General features: G+C 36.4%; 1 protein-coding gene across 1 annotated transcript; it reads right to left on the bottom strand.

Moving 5' to 3' along the window:
* Positions 1 to 4,531: 4,531 nt before the first annotated feature.
* LOC136244352 (probable serine/threonine-protein kinase kinX) lies at positions 4,532 to 15,232 on the bottom strand. Its single transcript, XM_066035926.1, has 4 exons — positions 14,801 to 15,232; positions 12,372 to 13,063; positions 8,302 to 8,526; positions 4,532 to 4,850 (listed from the first exon to the last, which is right to left on the bottom strand). Exons 1-4 carry the CDS (start codon positions 15,054 to 15,056, stop codon positions 4,674 to 4,676), a joined length of 1,350 nt encoding a protein of 449 aa, XP_065891998.1. The 5' UTR covers positions 15,057 to 15,232; the 3' UTR covers positions 4,532 to 4,673.
* Between the last annotated feature and the right edge of the window lie 11,155 nt (positions 15,233 to 26,387).

Below are 26,387 nucleotides of genomic sequence, written 5' to 3'. Positions count from 1 at the left end.
AAATTTAAGGCAACACGAATACTAGAAATGCAATATTTATAAATACTGAAATTGTCAGATGACAACACCAATATTTCCCTGATTTTTGACAACTTTTGATGCTATTTAACAGCAACAGTCTTTTCACTGCTACACTATGTTACCTTAAATTTGTATCCCCATATGTTTGCAATACATTATTTTCTTTTTTAAAATCATACCGTTATGTCCCTTCTTCTACAGACAAAGTTGGTAATGAGCAGATTAATTTTTGATAGGGAGCAATGCACCTCAGATTTGGCCTTCGGTAAAAAAGATCTTTTTGACTTGACCTTTGGCTTTTGATTTCACAGACTTGGTGTTAAGCTTTTCCCCTAAAGAAATGGATCTGAAATACTTACATGGTAACAGTTTTATTTGTAGTTTGATTTAGACAACATCAGACAGTGGAACACTGCCTTCAAATGCAATCACTGCTTTGCCACACAGTACAAACAGAGTTTCTTTGGTGCAGATGGCGCTTATGTTGAAGGTGATAAGTGTGTGATTCATGGCTGTATGGTTACCCTGGTTGAGGGTGTAGATAAAGAAGACAGTTACATATGGGGTCCCTTGCCGGAATTTATAATTAGCTACTGTACAGTACACAGAAATTTTATTTATTTATTTATTATTATTACTATGTCAACTTCGCAAGCAAAGACTTTACACAGGAAGGGGGTGGGGGATTTAGTTTCAAGGGAGAGAAAGACCCTTGTAGTGTAACAGAAAAGGTGTCCATAGTTATTGCAGGTGATGAGAAGAGGGGAGAGAAGAGAAGTAATGGAGGGATAACACTACCATCCCTTTCCCACAAAGCAAACTTTGAATAAAAAAACAAAGCAGTAAAATTTCATTTTGTGCTTCGTGCAGATACAGACACACACATGTGTACACACTTATCTATTAGTATATTTTGACACTTTATTTCTTTTTGTACGGTGATTATTAACACTTTACATGACCAGCACTGAAGGTACGACAGCAACATGTGCTGCAGCCTTAGGATTACCTAACCTAATTTCAAGGACTTAGACTTAATGACTTGACTTAGTGACTGATAAGGTGTAACAGAAAAGGGGCCAAAGTAAAGAAAAATGTTATTGCAAGGTTATAATTAATTGATCACATGTCTCCATAAAGATGATAAGTGGCGAACATTGCCAAAATGATGGTGTAGTGCGATATCATCAAGTTAGCCTAATTGAATATATGTTGTAGTAGCTATTTATAATTATGTTCTCATATGACCAGCTGCTTATCGATTGGAAATTGTAAGCACTCTTGCAGCTATAGTTTCAATTTATAACCAGTGCAATGTAATCCATAGTGATGTACTACATGGTCCAAAGTAGAGGAGCACCAATAATCAGATTGGCTATTGGCCTTCTTTCTTTGTATTGGTATCAGATTGGCAACAGGTGTGAAAATGCAGCAGATACAGATACACATAAAAACATGTTTATGTACAAGATTTTAATCTCTGATCTGCTTTTGCTATAAGTTATGAAAACCTCACACTGTTACTTAAAATAACTGACAACATTGTTTGAGGAAAGGTCTATGTTACCATAGTGGATCGGCTGTGTTTATCACCTTGGTCATATTGGTTTATATTGAATATCAGCTAAGTCAGATTGGTGCACCTCTAGTCCAAAGTGTAAATGCTTACATTTAGCAATGTAAACTGACACTGCCAACAGATTGACCATTCACTTTGAAGTGTTCATTACTCCTTACAAAACAAAAAATCTTTATGTCATCAGCAAACATGAACATAGGGGAAGGTATAATGTGCACACTCCTAAACTTCATTATTTTAGTAACCAATCCTGTTATAAGGTCATTCTTAGCGAGCGCTCATAGTAATAATTTCCAATCCTATAGTAATCTTCACACATCTGTTTCTGTAAAGTTGAGTGTTCTTTTTAATTGCAATCATCAGCATTGACCATAGGCCCATATAGTAATACACTAGAGATGTAGCTATATGCTTTCTAATTTAGCATCCATTCTGCAGCCATGAGAAATTATATTCCCAAATACAATACTTTACTCACAACTTATCAGTTATGTTTGGTCACAATTAAATATTCTATGTGTGCCCCCTTTACAGTTAACATGATTTTCATGCATATTGATTTTACTGCTATTAGAATGAAATGTGACTGGATTTTGTGAAAAAGGGTCTTTCACACACATAAAATTTACCAACTTTGACGATTGGTAACTTCAGATTGGAAAAGATTATTGACTTGAAATTTGGTCAAAAGTGAGCGCCAACATGGGTATATGGAGAAAATTTCAGGTTTACATGTTACTTGAATACCAAGTTATGGTCTCTCAAGTTCATGGAATTGGATGTGTCTGGAAGACCCCTTTTCGCAAATCCGGTCACAAATATGAATAATATTATGCTATGCATGTAACTTACATGATAGGGCAACTATATACCAAGCAATGTAACTAAAATAATAAACATGGTCGGGTGAGAATAATGTTCTAGAACTCACCAGACTGCATACTAATTAAACAATAAACAATGACATAATGTAGTGCTATAAAAACAGCTGTAATTTTATGTACAATGCTCAGTGTATCATTTTTTAATAATTTATCAAGGAAGTTAGTCTGCTCTAGAAGTGTGTACATCTTGGAAAGGTGGGTAATAAAAGGAGAATAATATGTCGCAATGGATCGGAAGCTAATGTATTTTGTCATTGATGTGTTTTGTTAATGACAGCAGCATGTGGTCAGATTTACCTATTTAACTGCAGAATCTGGCTAACTACATGCATGCATATTGCTATTCCCGCAATATATAAATATATATATTTCTACAGTATTGGTTAACCACTGTCGTATATCTACACCTGTTTACAATCACTAAACTGATGTGTCTTTCTCTTGCTGATAACATATGTAGGCTTTTGCATATAAAAACACAAAGTATGTGTAGCATCTACTCAATTAAGTTAGCAAGTATGGTTTTGTGCTTTGCCTTTCAAGAATAACAATCCAGCTTATCAAAGCATGTGTATATTCTAATATAGCAGTCGAGCTCTAATAGAGAATAGTCTAGTTCCCCTGCATACATCAACTAAACACACGTACACTGAGTGTTACAACAATATTCACCACACAATCACCAAGTAGTAGTTTTGTGGTGAAGAAGCAGCCCAAACTATCTGAGCCTACAATGTGGCTAGTTTGGTTGTTTAAGGCTCACACAATTAGCAGACATTTTTAGCTAGCATTTCCTTAACCTTTTGGCTATGCTCTAGCTGAGGTAGTGCCTAGAATATATATCTGCATGGCACACATGCACAAATGGTGAATATAGCCTCGGTTCATCAGAAATGTACAACTGCTAACAGATAACCATCCCATATGATAAAATTCAGAACACATAACTAGGGGCATTGCTACAAGGTTCAAAGTTGCACTTGTTTTATAAGATGTGACCTGAGAGTAACAACCAGTTGTTTCTGCAAAATTCTATTTTGCTATAAAAGTGTATTGAAAACAAACTGGGTAAAAATACATGTGCAACATGCAAACATTTACGAGTGCATTAATAGCTTTGGATGCACTGAAACAAAGCTTAAGCTCAAATTAGGCTTATTAATAAATAAGCGCCTGTAATATATTTGCTGTACAAATTGAGTTTATAGCTGTTCCAACTATCTAGTGCTATGTATAACTATTCATCATAAAAGGCTGACCAACTTTGGCTGTCCACTCCTTTGGAAAGCAGAGAAGCATGAAAATGGAATTCAAGGAATGTGTAGAAATGGCTGGCCAGTTACAGTTGTCATGAAAATCAGTTTGCCAGCGACATAGATGAAGTTTATAAGGGTAGACTTTTTATTTACTAAATGTTCACACTGCAATCCTAGAATTAAACCTATTACTTGGTACAATTACTGTTTATGTAGGTTGATTTGGGTGGGTAATAAAACTCATATACTCTGCCTTGTTTTCTAATATACTACACCTTCAGGCACAATATAACATATGCTTAAAATCTAGGTTTACCAATGACTATACATTATTAATGTGCAATGATGTAATGAGGGCATTTATTTTGTCACATTAGCATGCATAGTTGCCATGGCGCTAGTATAATTGCGAGAAAACCAGCCGCTTTTACCGAATCCACAGAAACAACCATGGACGAGATAAATAAGCTGAGTGTAATATAAAATTAGAGTTATATGGGCACAATGTGGAGTCTATGAAATATATAAACCTTCAGGCCCTTAATTTATAAACCGTCAGGCCCTTGGTTTATAATTTTTTTTCATAGGCTGCATATTGTGCTGATATAACTATTAAACTATGTATCACTAAAATCCCATCAAATTCTCTATACTTATACATCAGAAAGCTTGTGCACATTTAAGTAACCAGAATACAGGTTTTCTTCTAAAAAATATCCACCCTTCAAAAAGTACCTGGTTTATTCTTCTCTATTTAAATTAACTAATTTGAGTATTACTCCAGTAATTGTCCAAATGAAAATTTATTTTGATACAGAGTGAATTTATGTACTGAATAATAAAGTACCTTATACTTTAATGTTGCCATATAGCTATTGTGTAAAACAAACATATTATGTGGTGTACATCATTACTGTGTTGTGTAGTACACTGTCAGAAAAATCTATCCTCATTACCATAATCATCAACATCGTAATGATGACTGAAATCATCAAGATCAACATCAACATCACCACCATCATGATACAGAAGATCGCCAAATGTATTACCTGCATAATCATCATCCACATAGTCATCATGTCTGTAATGCTGTATGTTATTCTTTTCAGCCTGCAAAGGCATACATATAACATAACATAAAAATAATTACTTAATTATGACCGTTACCAGAGTTATTCCTGGCATGATATTATCATGCGGTTGTAAACAATCATTGGACTGGACTAGACTACTTGACTTGGGTATTTTCCCTTTTTCACCAAGCATTTGGGTAACTGGTTGTAAGTATGCTAGTCTCATGTAGTTAGACTACTCCCCCCGCAAATAAAGAACCCCCGGTCACACACACACACACAAAAGAAGGTGTGATCATGCCAGACTTGTCTACATTTCCCAGCTGCAGCTACGTATCAGTTATGGAATAGCAAGACAGTGAAATGTCACACCTTAATGTAGCTGACTCGATGGCTATTGAAGATGCACGGCTACCACAACACTACATACGTGTACACATGTACTGTATTACCAAGTAGACAGATTCACCTGCATCAAGAGTTAATAATAAGAGAGGAGAGTGTCTAACGCTGTATAGGCCTGTAATAGATGATTGCGCAGAAGTTAAACGGCTTCCTTTCCGTGTAACGTACAGGCTTCTAGTATTTGTTCGTTTCCTTACCGCAATTAGTTTAGCCGCACCGTGATGAATCCTCGAGAATATTCGAAGACTGAACTAAAGGCTGAGCTGTATGTACAGGGAACAGTGCTCCTTCAATTGAAGAATGCTCAAAGGTAGGGTAACATGGCGACGCAGTGAAAATTCGAAGCAATACTCCGCCTTTGGTTCAGTGTTTATTGGTTTCTCAGACGCTCTCCTCCAGAGTTATCTTCGAGGTTAACAGCCACACTTCTTTACGCAACAGAGCGATGCTCTTCGTGGTGAACTTGAACATCAAGTTGAACGCACGCCCTTGTGTCTGGGATAGCCTTTGTGGTTAAATGCGAAAATATACTAGCCAGTCTGTCGTTACACGGAAAAGAAGCCGTTTAACTTCTGCGCAATCATCTGTTACAGGACTATACGGCGTTAGACACTCTCCTCTCTATATTATTAATTCTTGCCTGCATATTTTGCATTTAATGTAGCAACAGCTACAACCAGTTGCCTAACTATGTGCTAAAAGAGAACCTGAGTCCAGTAGTTCAGTCTATCAGTCCAGTCCACTAGTCCAGTCCAGTTATTGTATACAACCTTATCATACAGTACAGTAGTAGGGATCCCCCAAATGCTGCCACCAAAAAATCATCATAGAAGTATTTTGGGCAACAAAAAACATGTTTACAGAAGAGTTTAAATCTAATAAGAAAACCCTTACACATGGTCAGATACTAAAAAAACTGTCAGGGAAAGCAATGTTTGGTCTGTCTACCTACCTGCCAGACCACAGTTGCAAGACTAGAAGCTAAATGGTGCAACATACAACTACCATCAGTAACAAACTCAGATTTGGGATGTGTCTTTTCTGGTTCCAACGAGTGTCTGCCCCCGTGCCTAGTGTTTCCACTGAACTTTGATTAAATGGTTGTCTTCTTCATGCCAGGAAACCATACTTAAGGCATTAATTTTCTATATTGACACATCCTAATTGGAGTGTAATTGAAATAATATGCCACAAAGCACCAGTAGGCACTATTGTAAGAGGGAGTTGATACAGTAATAGTAGATTTATTATTTATACAACAATTTGATTGCTACTGAGAGTAGAGCAGGACAACCACATCATCAAATAATCATATCATGTCAATCACACTCTCAAATATCAAGGCAACCACACCTCTACAATGATCAAAGCACAATTAAAAACCACACCCTCAAATCATCAGAGCAGAGTGACTTATGTAGCCCTTAAAACTATTAGAGCACAGTGCCACCACCCATTATAGCTCATTCAAGATAAGCAGTAAGAATGAAATACTCTAAAAGTTAGTTAGTCAGCAGCAAATTTGGTACATTTAAACAGTGCAGTAGCTTGTCAGAAGTGTTGTTATATTTTGTCGGCCTGAAGTCACATTTGGGCTTAACCAATATTGCCGAGTCATCATGAAGGAAAATAAGTCTGGTTTTCAAGTGATATTTTTATAGATGATATGCAAGGTGCTATTCAAAGTCAATACCAAATGATAGCAAAAACACCTTAGCAATTTTTTAGCTGTTAAACCTTACCCATTGAGTTCAATAAAGAATGTGATGAATGATTATAAAGTAGTATACAAAGACAAACAATTGTTACCAGTTACATAGTTCAGGGTTCTGTCCACACTGGTCGGCATGGTTCAAACAGACCAGTACCTTCTTAAACCCAACCAGTTTAATTCTCACATACATCACTGAGGTACATGCAATCATAATATTATCAAAACTACTCTGTACATTTTGTCAAATCACAGCCAAAACCTCAATGGTCAAATTTTTTTTCACAGAAATCTAAGTTTTACCCTTAATTATAAAGAATTAAACATTAAAAAGATGTAATATCTACTTTATAACCCTTTCACTACCTCAGGTTTGTCAAACAAGCTGATTAAAAAAACTTTGTCATTCCTTGTAATTCCCTTGTCCAATACAAAATAAATGCATTTTGTAATATATTCAGAAAACACAAAAGTACAGGCATTAGCACCCATAATTAATTTCTACAGCACATTATACAATGAAAGAAAGCCCATGAATTTCCCTATACAATGCTGCCCGTACTGGAATTGTAACGTTACCACAGTGTCACTTATTCATTGTTGATTACGGCATAATGCGCACTCCATACAAAAGCCTATTGGAGAAATTGATTACGCAGGTGGACAAATCCCAAAAGTACAGGCTGTTATCCTCCACCAAATCCCCAAAACTTGGTATCATTGTATGTGTTGAAGCGTACTGATTAAGAATCCACCTGTACTAAGTGTTTAGCTGGTAATTTTACAGAGAAGTACTCGAAAAACCTTGTTTTTCCATTTTCCAGCATTATTTTACGTACCTGATGATGCGTAATTCACCAGAACAAAGCTCTTTCTGACCTTCCTGTTCGTCTCAGAGCAAAATCTAACATACCACAGGACTCGCCTGACATTAACGAGTTCGATAAACCAAACGGTGTTTCCGTAAACTGAAGTATGCGGAAGTTATAGTGGTTTGTTTACGAGGTGGTGCAATTTTTACCGGAAACAGGCAAAACCTTGCGGAATCCGGTAAATTTATGACATTAGTTTTGATATGCATACTCTAATATAGCACACAAACGTTCTAATATAACACACAGCATATCAGATCATGCTAACTTTAGGCCACTGGCCACTCAGGAATTTCTGGGCAGAACCCTGATAGCTTATGGATGGTCATGAGATATAGGTTTTAATGGATTAAAGAAGTATCATACAGTACAGTAGTACTGTATAGTAGTCTACTGCACTTGTCTCTTGTACTTCTGTGCAATCAAACTTCACTAGTGTAATGTTCTTGCTGCCAGCTTACAAGTTTAAATTTCAGAGGGATTTTAATCTCCCTCCTTACCTTCAAACTTTTATTGTCTTCTTTTAGTTGTGCAATTGTCTTGCTCAAGTCATCATTCTTCACTTTGAGATCATCAATCTGCTTTTTCAAATTATCCATTTGTGTATTTAAGTAATCATTCTTCTTCCTTAGACCATCATTGTCATTCTTTAAATCAGTAATCTCTTTCTTCAGCCCTTCATTTCCTGCTGCCATCTCAACAGGTTTGGCAGCAGATGATACCATCTATGAATTTTGAAGCATGAAATATGTATGTTGGATAGACAGCATGTAAGTAGCTAGTCTGCAAGTTTACAGCAACACATACATAGATATGTACATAGATACATACATACATACCGTAAGCGTAGAAATTTTCGTGGTGTGTAAATTTTCGTGGTTTGCAGCTGATCCACGAAAATTAATCCACATAAAACTGATCCACGAAAATTAATCCATTTAGTAACTCACGTCTTGGCTCAAGCAGACCTATTAACCATAGATATACTAACCGTTGCCACCAATACACTTTCCTTACACTATTAACATGCATAATATATTAATTCTATGTAATGCGCTAAGTACGACCTGACAACGACACGTGCACCTGTTCACCACGTGAATAGATACTGATGGTCTTGTTCAAGTATTTTTCCAACAGGCAAGATTCTTTTATGGTGAGTCAATGGCAAAATGGTTTGCTTAGTCCCAGATAAGTACGCCAGCGTAAATGGATTATAGCCAAAGCCGTTAAGCTGTAACCTTAAACGCAATCTTAAAGCACGAATTTTGCTCCCCGCAGCTCGAGAAAATAAACCGACTCGTCGAGATTAAACCACAAAAATTATTCCCACAAAATTTAATACACTTGCAAATCTGTCTTTTTGGGAAACCACAAAAATTTTACCCACGAAATTTAATACGCTTATGGTACATACATACGTACATGTACAATAGCATGTTGTCCTGATATTGACGGACACTAGTACAATTGTAGGGTTCCAGCAATAAAGTATAGTGAAATAAGATAGAATAATAATAGCTATTACATAATAATGAGTTGGTGTGCCAATGTAACACCAATTCCTAAGAAAGGTCCATGGAATCTTGCTAGAAATTACAGACAAGTAAGTTTATAACGTCTGTCTTCAGTAAGTTGATGGAGTCTATAGTTAAAGATCACATACTAAGTCATCTATTTACAAACAATCTAATTTCTCTTTATCAATTTGGCTTTATATATATATGCCGGGAAGATCATGTTCTACCCAGTTATTGCAGGTATTGGATTACCTTACTCAGCGTTTGGATAATGGCTATTGTGTTGATGTAATCTACTTAGATTTTCAGAAAGTGTTTGATACTGTCCCACACCAACGTTTATTGCGAAAGTTAACTTCTTTGGGCATTCATGGCAATCTCTTAGAATGAATTATGAACTTCTTATCTAATAGAACAGTCACTCTAATAAAGTAGTCCGTGTGTAGCGAGCTATGTAAGGATTTTTATGTAGTTTATCAGTTATAAATGTGTAGCTGGTGAGGTGGGAAGCTATTGTTAGCTGGCTGTGACCTTTTTTTTTTTAGTCTCACCTTACCAAACCAGAGACAATGTAATGCTTCATTTCCATAAGTCTGGGCCCCTTCATATCAACTACTTCCTCCACCCCTGACATGTAGTGATTCTAATCTCACTCATAACAACTCTATTTTCAAATGTAAATATTTTCGATAGCTCTGATTCAAGTACCTTTGGATCAAGTGGATAGTAATGGTGACATGTTCCTGGCATGTCATGCACAGATCCTTAGCCTGTGCTATGGTTAATAAGCATCACAGTTTGGATTGGTTGAGACTAGTGGTGTATAACTTATTGTGATTATGATACAACTTTTTATATCATGATATTTATGTCATGATATTATCATGACACATGATGGTGTAGCACTATTGCACAAAGTTAACTGGAATGTTCAAGACAGAATTGAAGATAAAAAAATTTGTTTTCTTAAATAGAGACTTCCAGTAGGTTAGGCGGGACTTTGGTTTTTTTTGTGCATTGTTACTTTCATATATTAGTGCTACATTTGTCAGCAATTTATTACCATGGCTTCATGGATGCTGATATTATAATTATCATATCACAATAAAAATTGTGATAGGCAATATACAAAACACTCTATATCGCACAACACTAGTGGATACATGTACCAATTCCAGGAATAAGTTACCATGAAGCCATATATATGATGAATCATGTTTTGTAGTACACTTTCCTTGCATGAGCATATTCAGATGCCACAAAACTATTTTAGGGACGCTTAACGGACAGTAGTATCCTTGGTCGTGGGCTTATAAAACAATTGTAGTCAGCCACACCACCGCACCTCTAATAATCAGTGCTGAGGCCATCCCCCTCAATGATCTAACTCTGTGAAAAGCAAGGTATTGTACCACCATAGATACACTAACCCCCACTTAATCTATTGTGGTAGCACTGCAGAGAGATCGAGATACTCTAATACAGCAGCCACAACCACACATGTATTTTATACCTATGCTCTATAACAAATAAACTAGTGCAATGTTTATTAAATATCACGTAGGGCTAGCATAAAAAGTAGTGAAACAAGGGATGATGTAGCTATGAGGGAAAAAATCCCTACTGTAATTGGCATGCACATTGTTACAATGTGAGAAAATCCCTACTTTGGCACTAAAAGATGGTGAAAACATGCCAATTTAGGAATTTTCCGGAGGAGTAAAGAATAGTGGTAACTAGGTTGATTAGTTGTATATAGCTTTACAGCATATGCAAAGCATAATGAGTTTGTTATTGTGGCTAAAAATGGTGGTCATCTGACTCGGATAGCACTCACAGAATGATGCATCATTTAGTGTCTAGTTTTACGACTGGCTGGCCAAAAATCAGGTTTGCATCTTGCATTTCCCTGTAGAGATTTCAGCTACAAATAATTCACCTTAGGTACAAACAAATCACCCTGTGGGGAAAGTTCAGTTACAAAGAAGTCACCTTGTAGATAGTTCAGCTACAACAAGTCACCCTGTATAGAATCCAACTACATTGGGTAAAAATGTGTGAAATCCAAGGTGGTGGCTAAGAAATGGTTGTGATGGTAGGTTTTTATTTATTTATTTTATTTATTTATTATTTGCTTTACAGCATACATACAACAAGATATGTACAGTATATTCAATAGCAGTTGTTAAGATCTAGTGTATGCTGAAGGTGAGTGGCCATTTTTTAATGGCAAAAATTTAATAATGACAATTCAGGTGAATTTGGTGCCAAATAATAGTGAAACTTGGAGAAGGCAACACAAATTCACCTGAATTGTTGTCAATAAATTTTTTGCCATTAACCTACCATCACAGCCATTTCTTGGCTGCCATCTTGGATTTCACATCTTTGGGGGCCACACCCTTTTTCACAGCTTGGCTGTTTTGGTATTATAGTTATTCTAATAAAGCAATCACCTTAAGTTGGATATTCTAATAGAGAACAGTCATAGATGCATATCATAGCTTAGTTATAATGAAAAGCTAAACAAACTTGTTTATTTAAAGTTAAAAATAAAGTAGAGAAACAAGCAATTAGTGGAACAAGAGAGATGAACGACCCAGCTCTGTGGGAAAATCCCTATTTTGGCATTGATTGTTCTGACATGCCAATATAGGGATTTTCCCACAGAGCTATGTATATATATCCCCTGTTTCATTATAAAATGAGTATCATGGTTTACATCATGCCTCATTCTACATTTCCATTAACATGTCTGGCCAAGAAGCCAAATCACCTTGAGCATTAGATACTCTCATTAACTCTAGTATTTTAAAAGTGAAAATAACAAAAGTAGTGAGATGATGTAATAGCCATCAAAATTACAATGTATGGCACGATCACACAAATCGTAAGTTTTGATACGGAATTCCACATTGCTTTATGCATCCATTAATTGTTTTTTTCATATGCTGGTGATAGACACTGATATTATTGGACCATTATAGCAAGAAAGATTAAAGTTTAAGTCACTATATAAAAATAACTACGTAAAGTGAATGTACACACACCTGCTGTGATGTTAGATGACCAGATATCATAGCCCACCACGCTATAGGACTCATTACATGACGGCCATCAGTGTGGTCTTTCACCCTCTTTATTTCTTCAGATACATTTGCCACTAAAGGACGATTCTGAGGATCATCATCTAAGCAAGTCGTCACTAATGGCCTTAAGTCTACAGCATCTCTGATAAGAGCATCTAGGTGGTGCTGACGTCTTTTCACTTCAGTTAGCACTTCATATTCTCCATTGTTGGACTGTAATTTATCAGTAGGTTCAGGCCACTGTTGAGAAATAACATATAGAACTACTCCACCATATGAAAATATATCCAAAGGAGGACCATAAGATGGTTTTCTTGTAAGTGCCTCAGGAGGCATAAAATCTGGTGTTCCAGGAACATTAGTCATTGTCTTTGTGTTACCAGCTGGTACTACCTTAGCAACACCCAGGTCAGTGATCTTGGCTTCAAGGTGGCTTCCTAGTAATATGTTATTTGGGGTGAGGTCACGGTGTACAATTGGTGGATCCCTGCTGTGGAGGTACCTTATGCCAAGACACACATCATCCAATATTGATAGCTTCACATTTAAGGGTATGTTTACATGCTCTTCTACTAAACTCCTCAGGCTGCACTGCATCTTCTCCATCACCATAATGGGTAAGGTAGCCCTATTTTGGTCTTTGTAGTACACACCTACAACATACAAGGTGGCATCATTTAGCTACTTGACAATAGACGGGTAAATAAATACTCTTTCTCCAGAGTGCAGTCTGGGTGACACTAGTATTATTTATCTGAAATTATTATTTATGCTTTTGAAAGATTAAAGCTGATTGACATTGGAAACATGGTGCAGAAGTTTATTGAATTTTACTGAACTGATTAAGTCCAGGTATACAAAACAATTTGTTACAGCCTGTGTACTTAATGAACTATTTTAGGGTGGCCCAAAACTAAAGAGCTATTGTGATAGCCTTAGCTCAGAAGCATGTAGTAGAGTAGCTAGACAACAAATTTTGATGAAATAGTTCACTTTGTGATAAGCACCAAATTTTCTGTATACAAGGTATACTAAATCATTTTAGATACGTTGCCATGTCAAAATCATTGCCTTAGGGCATGTTTGAAAACTAGGTTGTAAATCCTTTCCTAGCTGGTCAGGAAACCATACACATGTATTCAGAATCTTTTTGATAGCATGAATGTATTTGAATATTTTTACAAGAAAATCTTTAAGCTGTGGTAAAATAAAACACTTAAGCAAATATTTCATTGTAAAAAGTACAGGCAGACGCAATACATTGCACGTCTATGGCTTCATATACTTTGAACCTTCATGCTTCTTAACAATGCAAGTTAATGACACCTCCTTTGGATATGACCATCCCTTGCTTGTCTATGCAGATTCAAACTTTTGGTATATTTGCTAGTGAGAATTTTATGGCTTCCCGGATAAATTTTCTCAGTATTCTTAAGAGGAGCAGTGTAGCAAGCTAGTGTGGAGTTATAAATAAGGAAATATAGTAAGTTGGTGAGGGTATCTAAGGTGAGGGGCAGCTATTGTCAGCAGGTAATGTTTTTTTTTGGTCTTCGACTTACAGCTAGGCTGAAGTTTTCCAGAGTGGAACCCCCTTTTAAAAAGTCTGGATCTGCCCCTATTTAGAAAGGCAGTTTCAACAAACCTCGAGGCAAAGTCTAACAGCATGCATGCATACATTTTCTACCATGCAGAAGTGACTATGTAACCAATGTGATGTCAGCTATATCCCAAACAGAAGGCATTTCAGGGTCCAAACCTCACCCCCTGAGTTACAAATTCTATTCTAAAGGGGTCAATTTTTCATTTCACTAATCCTAAATAACATAATAGCTAGCTTGGTGGTCTGATATTTATAGTCCACTGAGACTCATTGCTATGGTACGGTCTATAGGTTTGACCACAAATATGCTGTCCAATCAAATTTGTATCATTACCCATGATCAGTTCAGCACCACCATTTAACCTACTCCAGCCCTGTAATGCACTACCAAAGTTTGTCCCACCCACCCTGATGAGGGAAAAACAAGTACATAATGAGGGAATTAAATAAAAAATTATGCCCAGATGTGGGAATTTAGCAATATATGCTTTGTGACAAGGATCGAGGTACTCAAATGGAGAAAGGGAAGGGATTAGATGCTGCAACTTCGCCCCAGGGTAGGAAAATTATATAAATCTCCTCCTATTCCTGCATGGGGGCAGGTGGGGCAATACAACCCCTCGTCTGACTAGAGAAAGATATAACATAGATTATATATTCCCTACCCGTGGATATATAGCTAGCTAGATACCCCCATTAGCTACGCATATATGCCGGGTCCGGCAGACTTTGGCTAGCTACATTCGCAAAACTATTACTCAATAATCTATGAGATAATCTATGATCTTACCCAGAAACTGAACAACGTAAGGGTGACGAATAGTACTCCAGATTTGGCACTCATTGAGAAAATCATTTGTGATTTTGCGGAGTTCCTCTCCTTGTGCGTATTGCAACAATAGTGCGTGTATCTCCTTGGCGGCACACTGTGTTCCATGGTAGTTAACTTCAAAGACTCTTCCAAAAGCACCGTGACCAATATCATTTTCAGTTAGATTCACATCACTGAGAACAAGATGATCGAAAATCATTCCAACTTCGACCATGACCGTGTACGTGCTAGCTACGAACCAGAACCGGCCAGAATTATGGACTAAATCACGAACGTAACACTTCTTAACGAGCTTCTTAACTCAAAGAATCCAATTGGGATACAGTTTACTCCCTTACGATTTATTAGGAGCACCTCCAAGCATGTCACTGTGATCAACACATTGATAAAAGTAGCTACTATTGAAGAGGATCGATTGTGGGTTAGCAGTTCAAGTAGTCTCGAATTGTTACTGAAGTACCTACAGACTGTGGTGGCTGGATGGCCTCTGTGCATTTCAAAAAACATTTCTATAAGCAGTCATCATTAAACTCTTATAGGTTTTCTTTTTTTGTTAATGGTATCTTTTTATGGAATTCTGTCCCACATGATATTTTCATCGGTCTCACTTTAGATGAGAGTTGCATAACTTTTTATAACACTTTTTTCCCTCTTGCTAGCTACAGTATTTAATTATATTTGTTCTGTATCGATATATAGTGTACTAATGTCCTTGTAATATTTGTTGTTCTCTGTTTTTGTATCTTGTGCTTTTCATAGGCATTTGCCTTTTGTAATTACCTTACCCTTATAATAAAATAAATAAATAAATTAAATAAATAAATTCATACCATGGACACCCCAAGCATGGTATTGCCATGGTTGGTTCAAAGTGAAAGCCCACTGAGCTAGTAATGTAGTGTACACTTAGCTTGTCAAAGCCAGTGGTCCTGACTATATATCTCCATATATAGTAAAGCATTGTGCAGAAGAGATATCACCAGCTTTACGCCAGAATCATTTTTGAAGTCTTATCTATAGTCTTTCTGGTTGGAACAATTTGACAAATCATAATACTGTGCATTATGGTGCATATAATATTAGTACCTTGATACTTGTCAGCTTACAGCTCTATACTGAGCTATAGCATAATAATGTGACAAAGTTTAATGGAGATTCCAAAGGCATGTGAAGTTATGGGTTATAAAACTTGGAAATCTAGAAAGGATAAATGACTGGTTTGGTCACATATTTCACCAAAGCAGCCTGAATAACTGTTCAAGAATTGATGTCTTATGGCTCTGTACATAGAAAGTATAAAATGTTAAGGCAATTGGCATGGCTAGACTTAATTCACTTGACATAATGGTGCACAGGCCAAGAAGAGTTCAACTTGCTCACTGCATGGGCTTTGTTCCTAATTGTTTTAAGGATGGATGCTCTATTAAAGTATTATAGTTGACTGTTCTATTAGGGATTATTCAATTTTACCAGCTTTTGGCAGACTCCAAAAATATAATTTTAACCCTCTCTTGTCAATTCCTACAAGAGATTAGCTGTTCTTGTTACTTCTTACTGTCCATGTATGCCTTACTGTCCATACCCCCGCCAAACCTGAGAGCATGCAGGGGTATTTGTTACACATGTAAACAAAATTTGCATTTATGTTTGATGTATATATACGTATACTGATTGTACTCTATAGTTATTGTTGTGATTTTCTAAATAGCTAAAGTATATGAAGAGAAAACTTGTTTAGTGAAGTGTGAGTGGATGGGGAAGGCCGAAGGGAGACTAGGGGGGCTGGGGCACATATACTGCCCCAGGAAATTTTTGAAATGTAGCTGTAATGAGATTGAATCTGGAAGCAATTTGAGAGAAATGACTGAAATCTGAATGTTTTAAGGAAATGGTAAATTGAAAGCCGGGATAAAAAGAGCTATGTATAGAGGCAGCATATAGTTACAGGGTTTGAAAGTAGTTTTTTTTAAAGAATAAACTATTGTTTTATTAGCTAGATTTTAGGGCAATTTTAATCATGGACTGTAACAAAAGTAACTATGACTATATATAGGCTAAATTGTAAGGCAATTTCTAATCAAATAGTGGAGGTCAGTGGAGAGGTTTTCCCTGAAAACTATAGCCATCTAGCTCAAGATAGGATCTTGAGGTACTTTTAGCCAAATCCCTGTAAAAGAGATTCAGTCAGTTAAGCCCCAAATCTATCTGTGGTTGGGACAATTTACCAACTGACACAATAGAATCCCAATCTCTACAAGTATTTTTAGATAAATTATAACTGACTCTTATCTATGTGATTTGCAATGTTTTCCTTACCTGAACATATCAGTTTGTAACTGTGTTTTCAGTAATCATAATCATAAGCTGCACACACGTGCACATATAATATTATACGAAACTTTAAGGTTATACTTTTCTGTGGTGCAGCTTGCTATTTAGCCTGACTTTTACAACTAGCCCATGGCCAATCATGCACCATTTAAAACTAGCCAAAAGTCACCCGGCTTACATATTGAAGTTAATGATGAAGGCGTGACACAATCACTGTCTAACTTGGATGCTCAAAAGGCTGGTGGCCCTGACAATATTCCAACCAGATTTTTGAAAAAATTCTCTTCAGAACTAGCATCTTGTCTTACAATATTATTCCAAGGATCCTTAGAACAAGGAATTATCCCTGAAAGCTTTTGTGGTACCTGTTTTTAAGAGAGGGATCGCTGTTTACCAGCAAATTATAGACCAATTTCTCTTACCAGTGTTGTGTGCAAAACCCTAGAACATATAATATCTTCAAATATCTACTCTCATTTAAATAAACACAACGTTCTTGCTGACCAACAACATGGCTTTAGATCCAGAAGATCTTGTGAAACCCAGTTAATTGAAACAATTGATGACTTTGCCACTACTCTCAACCTATCAGGACAAATTGATGCAATTTTCTTAGATATGTCCAAAGCCTTTGATACCGTACCTATAAACAGACTCTGTAGCAAACTTATAGTCACTATGGTATTTGTGGAAATGTATTAAGATAGATTAAAAGCTTTCTGACAAACAAATCCCAACAAGTTGTTGTGAATGGTGAATATAGCCAACTGTGTAAAGTAACTTCAGTAGTGCCACAGGGGTCAGTGTTGGGACCACTCTTATTTCTATGTTACATTAACGATATTGCACAAAATATTTCATCAAAAATTCGGTGGTATGCAGATGATACTTTACTCTACAGAAGTATTCATTCTGAACAAGATGTGGTAGCCCTTCAGAATGATTCAGATACTTTATCACAATGGGCTGATGTTTGGCAGATGTCATTTATTTCTTCAAAGACTGAACTTTTGAGATAAAATTAATTATGTTCAATCATCCTATTACCTATCTAATACCTTAATACCATCAGTAAGTCATACAAAGTATCTGGGTGTATCGACAAAAATCTTAAATGGACACAACATGTTAACATGATCACTGCAAAAGCAAACTCAGTAAGAAGTCTTTTACAACGGAATCTAGCAAAGTGTCCTACAACAGTTAAATGCTACTGCTATAATACATTTGTTCGCCCCCGGGCCATTCTAGAATATGCCAGTACAGTGTGGTCCCCATACCATGAACATAACATCTATAAATTAGAAATGGTACAGAGAAGAACAGCAAGGTTTGTGATGAATAACTATAATAGAACAGCTAGTGAGACAGAAATGTTGAACAGTTTACAATGGCACACATTGGAGAAGTGAAGAAATAATTTGAGATCCTCACTAATGTATATAAAATAATTAATGACATGGTAGATATCAGCGTTGAAACCGGGTCGGGTCATCCGGGTCATCCGGGTCACATTTTCTCCGGGTCATCCGGGTCTGACCCGGTTTACAATTTATCCGGGTCTGACCCGGATTTGGATCACGTAAGAAACGAAATTGTTCGTTTGACGACGTGGAAACTTATAAATGCTATCGCGTAGCTCTTTCGTGAGCCACGCCCACTTATCGCATTACCAACATACGCTCAGCCACGCTCATTTGTTAGTAAGTGTAGTATGTAGCACGAAATTGAGGCTATTGTCAGTAGGTGAAGACCTTCTTTTTTTTTTTTTTTTTTTTTTTTTTTGGTCTTCAACCTACAGCTAGGCTGAAGTTACAATATTTACTCAACACGAATCGAACGCTCAAAATGTAGACTCGTTCGCTCGCTCGAGACTAGCCGAAACGCGTCTCGGCTTTAATTAATCCGGGTCACATCCGGGTCAATCCGGGTCAAATCCGGGTCTGCTATCCGGGTCTGACCCGGATAGCAATCCGGGTCAGTGGGTCATCCGGGTCAGCAGTAGTGACCCGGTTTCAACGTTGGTAGATATTAATGTGCACCAACAGTTTAGACCAAGCAACACCACAACTAGAGATCACCATCAAAGATTTCTGCAGTTGCCAACAAGGGTAGATGCTTATAAGAACTCCTTCTTTCCTTTTACAATAAAATTATGCCGGAACCAACCGGCTAGATGATCATATTATCCAAGCTCCATCTCTTGATTTATTTAATAATTATATAAATTTGTAAATAAGTAGCTAACTACATATGTACGAATATAGCTACTCATGATTCAGTTTGTACATTGACAAATATATATATATATATATATATATAAACTAACCCATGGCCAATCACCATTTAAAACTAGCCAAAAGTCACCCGGCATACAACTAGCTTTTTGGCCACAACTAGCCCCCTTTTTTAGCCGTAGCTATAGCTAGCTACGCGTAGCAATGTACGTATAGCCTAAACATGATATTTCGAGGTTGAGCTATATGTTGCTAAAAATAAAATCTTCGCGGATTTGCCAAACACTTGGAAGAGTCTGAATATTTCAAAGCTTAAATTTTCGCTGATAACCCCCAACACCGCGAAATCAGCGAAAATTTTCCCTCTCGAAATATTTAGGCTATACGGTATAACCCGGCGTAGTACCAGTGTCTTTGATCCTTAAATGTTCATAAAAGTTGACTGCCCCGGCTCTATTAGGCACATGTGACTTAATTGACACTTTGCATATCCGGAGCTTTATAGCTATGGCGGAGATATCTGCAGTGCCAATTAAGGTATGTTCAAGGATCTGAAATACATACGTGGTAATAGTTTTATTTTCAGTTTGATTTAGAGAACATCAGAAGGTGGAACACTGCCTTCAAATGCAATCGTGGCTTTGCCACGCAGTACAAACAGAGCTTCGTATAGCTATTTTGGTGCGGACGCTAACGTCATTGAAGGTGATTGTGTGATTCGTGGTTGTATGGTTACCCTGGTTGAGGGTGTAGATAAAGAAGATGGTTACATCTGGGGTCCTTTGCCGGAATTATACCAAAGTTTTCATGGTGGTTACAAAATCGGAGAACAAATAACATTATCAACAGGGTACACATCACTATACTCATCAGCGTATGGTAGCCAGTACACTAAAAAATGTTGGGTTATATCTCTAACAGAACCATCCCAATGCTATGAGTGGTCTTCGGGTGGGCATTCTGATAAATCACTCTTGACCTCGAAAACATCCGGTGTAAGTCGTCGGTGTAAGTATGAAAGATTTGTTTGGATCCTCTTCTTGTAGCAGACAAACAGATAATGCGGTTGTGTGTGTGTGCAAGATCTTATGATTCAAGAATGTCAACAGTACCTTGTCCATTTTTACAACAATCGCACATTCTTCATCTCCAATAAGGAGGACACCATGTCATGTCCATTTACATTTACTGTTAACCTTAAAAAACATATTAGAGATCATATAAAGTGTGCTATTATCAAAGATGACATTTTTATTTTTGTTGGAAGTAAAATGGCTAAGATTCACAATGTTGGTGCTTTGCTTTTACCATCTCCACCTGATCCAGAACACAAAGTAGAATTAGAATTGGCTATGGATGTACCACATTTCAACAGCACTCCATTTGTGATCAAAGAATCCTTGTTTGTAGTGGGTGGATGTGACAAAGATTTGGAACCGTTTTCTGACATATTGCGGTTCGAACCTGACACACAAGAATGGAAATATATTGGTCGCACTACAGTGTCGAGATATGGTGCTTCAGCAGTTGTCTTCACTGATAGGAATAACCAGCTAGCTCTATTTATAGCTGGTGGCTTCAAGGGAGAGAAAGACCCTTGTAGTGTAATAGAAAAGGTGTCTGTAGTTATTGCAGATGATGAGAAGAGGGGAGAGAAGAGAAGGATAATACTACCATCTTTTTCCCACAAAGCAAACAAAAAAGCAAAGCAGTAAAGTTTACACTTTGTGCTTCATCCAGATGCAAACACGTGTGTACACTTTTATATATCAGTATCTTTGTAATAATAATAACAACACCTTTTATTTCTTTTTGTACGGCGATGTTATACTACAGGGGTGATCACATGTCTTTCCATAAAGATGACAAGTGGTATCTTCATTTAAGAACATTATAGTTTTACCAGACTGATGGTATGTAATAAAAGTTAATGTTATTTAAGGATCTATGTCAATATAGGAGTAAATATTTGTGCAAACTAGTCTTGTATATATGACCAGCTTCTGTTGATTGGAGATGGCAAGCACCTCTTAGCTTGTGCTATAGCTTCAATTGATGAAGAATGTTGGGTCTGCACCACATGGTTCTACCAATTCATTAAACAGAGTTACAAATTAATTTGATCAGGCAGGCTGTTAAAAAAAACTAAATTTATGAACATTTATCCTTGAAAATGATATCATCTTCTGTCATGGCCTCTGGTGATGGATGTAAGTGGGGATAATTCAGATGGCAAACTGAGCGTTAATATGATCCTTTGCAATATCATGTGTATAATATAATAAGTATGTTCATTTTTGGACTTACCTGGTAATATTTATGCCCTCAGGCTATATACCAAATTACAAGTACACTGATAGCTAATATTAATGAAATTTAGGGGCAAAGCAATTAACTGGTACACATGTCTAATCTTAAGCTTGAAGGACAACTTTCTCTTAGTATAGTAACTTCTCCCTGCAGTGTAACTACAAATAACTATAGGTGTGCTAAGACTTGTAGCACACTAAAATGTCTCCAGTTTCAGGTACATGTGCTACTCCTTTTGGTATGTCATTTTAGCACATCATGGCATGTTAAAAATGTAAGTGTGCTAATGTAAAAAAAAACACCAAAAAACCAACAACAACACAGGACCCCACACTGCATTACAGTATATATGAGTTACAGTCGAGTCTAAAGATCTCCAAAAGCCTAGTAAATGACTGTCCTTAGCAGCTAGCAACATCTGGTATGTGTGTGGACCTTAAGTTGATGATACAAAGGCCTTTAGGGTACATGTCAACAGTGTCAATAATTATGACGTTCAGATAATGTGACCATATTATAGTGATATATAACATACTGCATGGTCCAAAGTGTATAAATGCTTACATTTATATAGTAAAATGTTGTAAACTTAAACTGCCAACAAACTGACCATTCATAAAGCAATCACTAAGGTTTTAAGTGTTGTGTATAGCCTTCATTACTCCGTAAAAAACAAAAATGCATCATCAGCAAACATGAACATATATGGTAAAAGGTACATGTACACACTCCTAAACTTCATTATTTTAGTAGCACCATAATCTATGCACAATGTAAATCATGTTACAAGATCATACTTAGCAAGAGGTATAGTGCAGGAAGTTATAAACTTCCACATTCACATGTATTTTTTAAAATTGCACTAATTCAACATAATGGATCAGTTATGATATTTCAGCACAACAATGTATGACAATTAGTTATACAAACAACCAGTTATGACGCCGTCAAAGTGCATGTGAACAGTGTTGTATGGCTTTGTGCTGAAACTTAGTGATTTAACTTAAAAAGAAATTTCTGCTGTATATTTCATCACTAGTATATACTTGTACTTACCCATTGCTACAAAACTGTTTACTGGATTTTTGAATTTTTGCTTTGTTCAAAATTTATGAGCAAATCTTTGTTTTTACATGTCTGTGTTTAAAGAGAAATTCAAGGATCCATGAATATACAATCATGCTGATATTGTACATGGATTAAGTACTATGACTAACTAAAAAAATTGTTTACCGGATTTTTGAATTTCTGTTGCATATGAAAATTACAGACAGGTAGATCAAAGCTAATTCCTAGTCATTAAAAAATTTCTTTTCCCTGTTCTACCATTGTGTTACCTTTACTGTGTGCTCTTATCATTCTAGTACACTCCCAACTGCATACAAAACTGTGAGTAATTAGTGATTGTGAAGTCCACATGGATTGTTTACAAAGGTTCGTGTTGGACTTGGACGTGAAGCAATAATGCAATATACATTGTTAATGTGATAGGCTTGACATTTTCTTGTCTCACTGTACAGTTTTAGTCAACACAAACACAAGTGGGTAGAACATAGTAGTCATAATGAGCATGTGAAAGCAGCATTGAGGGAGTATGAATTATTAATGAAAACAGGCACTATATATAATCTTCAAACAGCTCTTACATTAAGTGTTATACTTCACTATCCTCAAAACAATATCAAACATACCATATGAGGTGCTTTAAGTCGAAAGGAAAGTGTACTAGTGTGACAGAAACGAATAAACACGTGGTGCATTAATTAGAAAATCAGCCAAAACGTGACAAATCTGCACTTACGGCACTCCAGATCCTTTATTAAACCTTTTACATTGTCACCCAACGAAAAACAGAGACTAGAAACATATTGTAGCCACTCTTTTGTTCTGACTTTGAACAACCGTCGCCATGGCAACGGATGACGTAATTATCGCTTGCGCCAAACAGATTACAAAGTAGTGTCATCTGGGGGTCTTGATTCAGTGGAATGGAATGGTGGAATGGAATGGTGGAATGGAATGGTGGAATGGAATGGTGGAATGGAATGGTGGAATGGAATGGTACTTTGGCAATTTCAATTGGTGGTCACCTCTTTATATAAAGACCACCTTCTAACAAAGACCACCTCTTTATAAAGACCGTTTTACTTTAACATTTAAAATGCTGCTACCTTGTTGTTTTAGAGTGTATCCCCGTAGAATGGTCCTGACTAATTCCCTGTAACTCTAATTGGATAGTAATTTAGCTGCCTTTTTTCTCCTCTACAATGCTGGACTATTGAGAAAGGTACCAATTTACTAGCCTATTAGATTTACAGGGGATTAATTAGGAATACAGTCAGACTGCACAAGTCACTAATGATAAAGGACCAAGATCTGATTATTGTAAATTATACTTAGTTGCCAGTATATTCATTCATTTTGTACATTCATGCATTTCATGCACATTCATTTCTTGGCCTCACCAGATATTAGCTCCTTTAGTTGCTAGTTGTTTTTAGTTTTGTGGACACATCTTTTTTGTATAGCTAAGCTGTTTTTGTATGGGGTACATATATAGCTATTACTGTATTGTATCATAAATCAGATATCACTGGCTTTTCTAGACATAACATGTAGCACACAATTCATCGATAAGACTGTCTTATCTAAAACAGCAATTCAGATATTAAAGTAAAACGGTCTTTGTAAAGAGGTGGTCTTTGTTAGAAGGTGGTCTTTTTAAAGAGGTGACCAGTAATTGAAATTACCTAAGTACCGTTCCATTCCATTCCACTATTCCATTCCAGTCCATTCCACCATTCCATTCCACTGAATCCAGACGCCTGTCATCTGGTGCAGAAAAATGCGCTGAATTCAATGGTGACAACATCACTTTAATTAGTGACTCTAGGCACAGCGTTAAATTAAATACCAATGAATTATGAATACTGGTTCATATGGCTTTCCTACACGGCTATATAGTTAGAATTTTCATTCTTATCTAGTGATGATCTGAATACATCTGTTTCTGTATAAAGGTGAGTGTCCTTATTCAATTACAATCATCGAGCATCACACTAGATGTTAGCTATGCATGCTTTCTAATTTGGCATCTATTCTGCAGCCATGAAAAATTTAAATTCCCAAAATGCATAGTTAGCTATATATGCAAATGTATATAATCTCCATGCTGCACCATTGCATAGTTTTGGTGAAACCAAGGTCCACTTACGCACAGACAATTCACAAGGCAGAACAAGAACCACTTCTTGATATTTTACTGGCTGTGGAGAATTCACAAAGAAATAATTATAACATTTGCATTTTTACTTTATAAAAAGTTCTCTGGCACCCTATATGATAATAGCACTATATACCTTACTCACAACTTATCAGTTATGTTTGGTCACAATTAATTATCCTATGTGTGGCCTTCTTGATTGATAGTCAACATGATTTTCATTCGTTGATTTTTACTACTGTTACTAAACTTACTATAGCTAATAGCTACAATGGAAGCTTAAGTGTTCTGTATGAGATTGTAATAGATACAATAGTTAACCATAAAATAAATGTAGCTTTGGACCTTGTTTATTTATTTATTTATTTATTATTTGCTTTACAGCATACATACAACAAGATACGTACAGTATAAATATTAGTATTCCTTAAAATCTAGTGTATATGCTGAAGGTCCACTGGCATCCAGTGCCAGTGGACCTTCAACATAAGTCCAGTGGGCCTTGTAGTAATAACCCTAGTTAGCTATGTGTTCTTTCAGACTTTATTTGGAATTTTATATTTTCAACCTATTTGAAGGGCATGCATGGTCATCTGTTAACAATGGTACATTCCATAATGGGGTTAAATCAACAGATGCTATATTCACTTTTGCCGTGTAGATTATTATGCTCACTGCAACTATACCTCAGCTAGAGCATAGCCAAAAGGAAAATGCTGGCTAAAATGTCTGATAATGGTTTGAGCCTTAAAAAAATTAACCATACCCACATTGTAGGCTCAGATAGTTTGAATTGCTTCTTCACCACACAACTAGTACTACTTGGTGAATGTGTAATGAATATTGTAACACTCTTGCTAGTGCAGGGGAAGGATATTCCCTAGATCTACCATGATTAGAGTGTCAAGTACTGTAATAGAACATAAACATGCTTTTGATAAGTGGGATTTATTCTTTGATTTTTAAAAGGCACAATTTATATATATAATTCGTATATTTATTACAGAATTATCTACATGATTGTCACCCTGTAGAGAGATCAACTACAAACAAGTCACCCTGTAGAGAGATCAGCTAGAAGAAGTTAACTAAACCTATGACTAAACCATGCTTGGATAACATTGACATATAGATGCTATAAATACACTTTGTGTTTATTATATGCAAAAGCCTAGCTATTTATCAGTAAACTCATTAATTCAGCAAGAGCAAGACACATCAGTTTTGTGACTATACGACAGCATAATCTTTTGTCAGCAACTGTAGCTAAGCTTAGAGTGATGTAGATAAATCTTTAAGTAAAACATAAGTGTATACAAAACATAATACTTTTCCTACTAAAATCCACATGCACTGTATAGTCCTGTTATATACTTGGTACATTTAACATAACTTGAACTATCACTTAAAAACCTATTAAACTCTCTATAATATACATCAAAAG

The sequence above is a fragment of the Dysidea avara genome, chromosome 14, assembly GCF_963678975.1.
Source record: "Dysidea avara chromosome 14, odDysAvar1.4, whole genome shotgun sequence".
Classification (NCBI taxonomy): domain Eukaryota; kingdom Metazoa; phylum Porifera; class Demospongiae; order Dictyoceratida; family Dysideidae; genus Dysidea; species Dysidea avara.
Note: the sequence above shows the minus strand (reverse complement) of the source record. Positions and strands in the feature narration are given on the sequence as shown.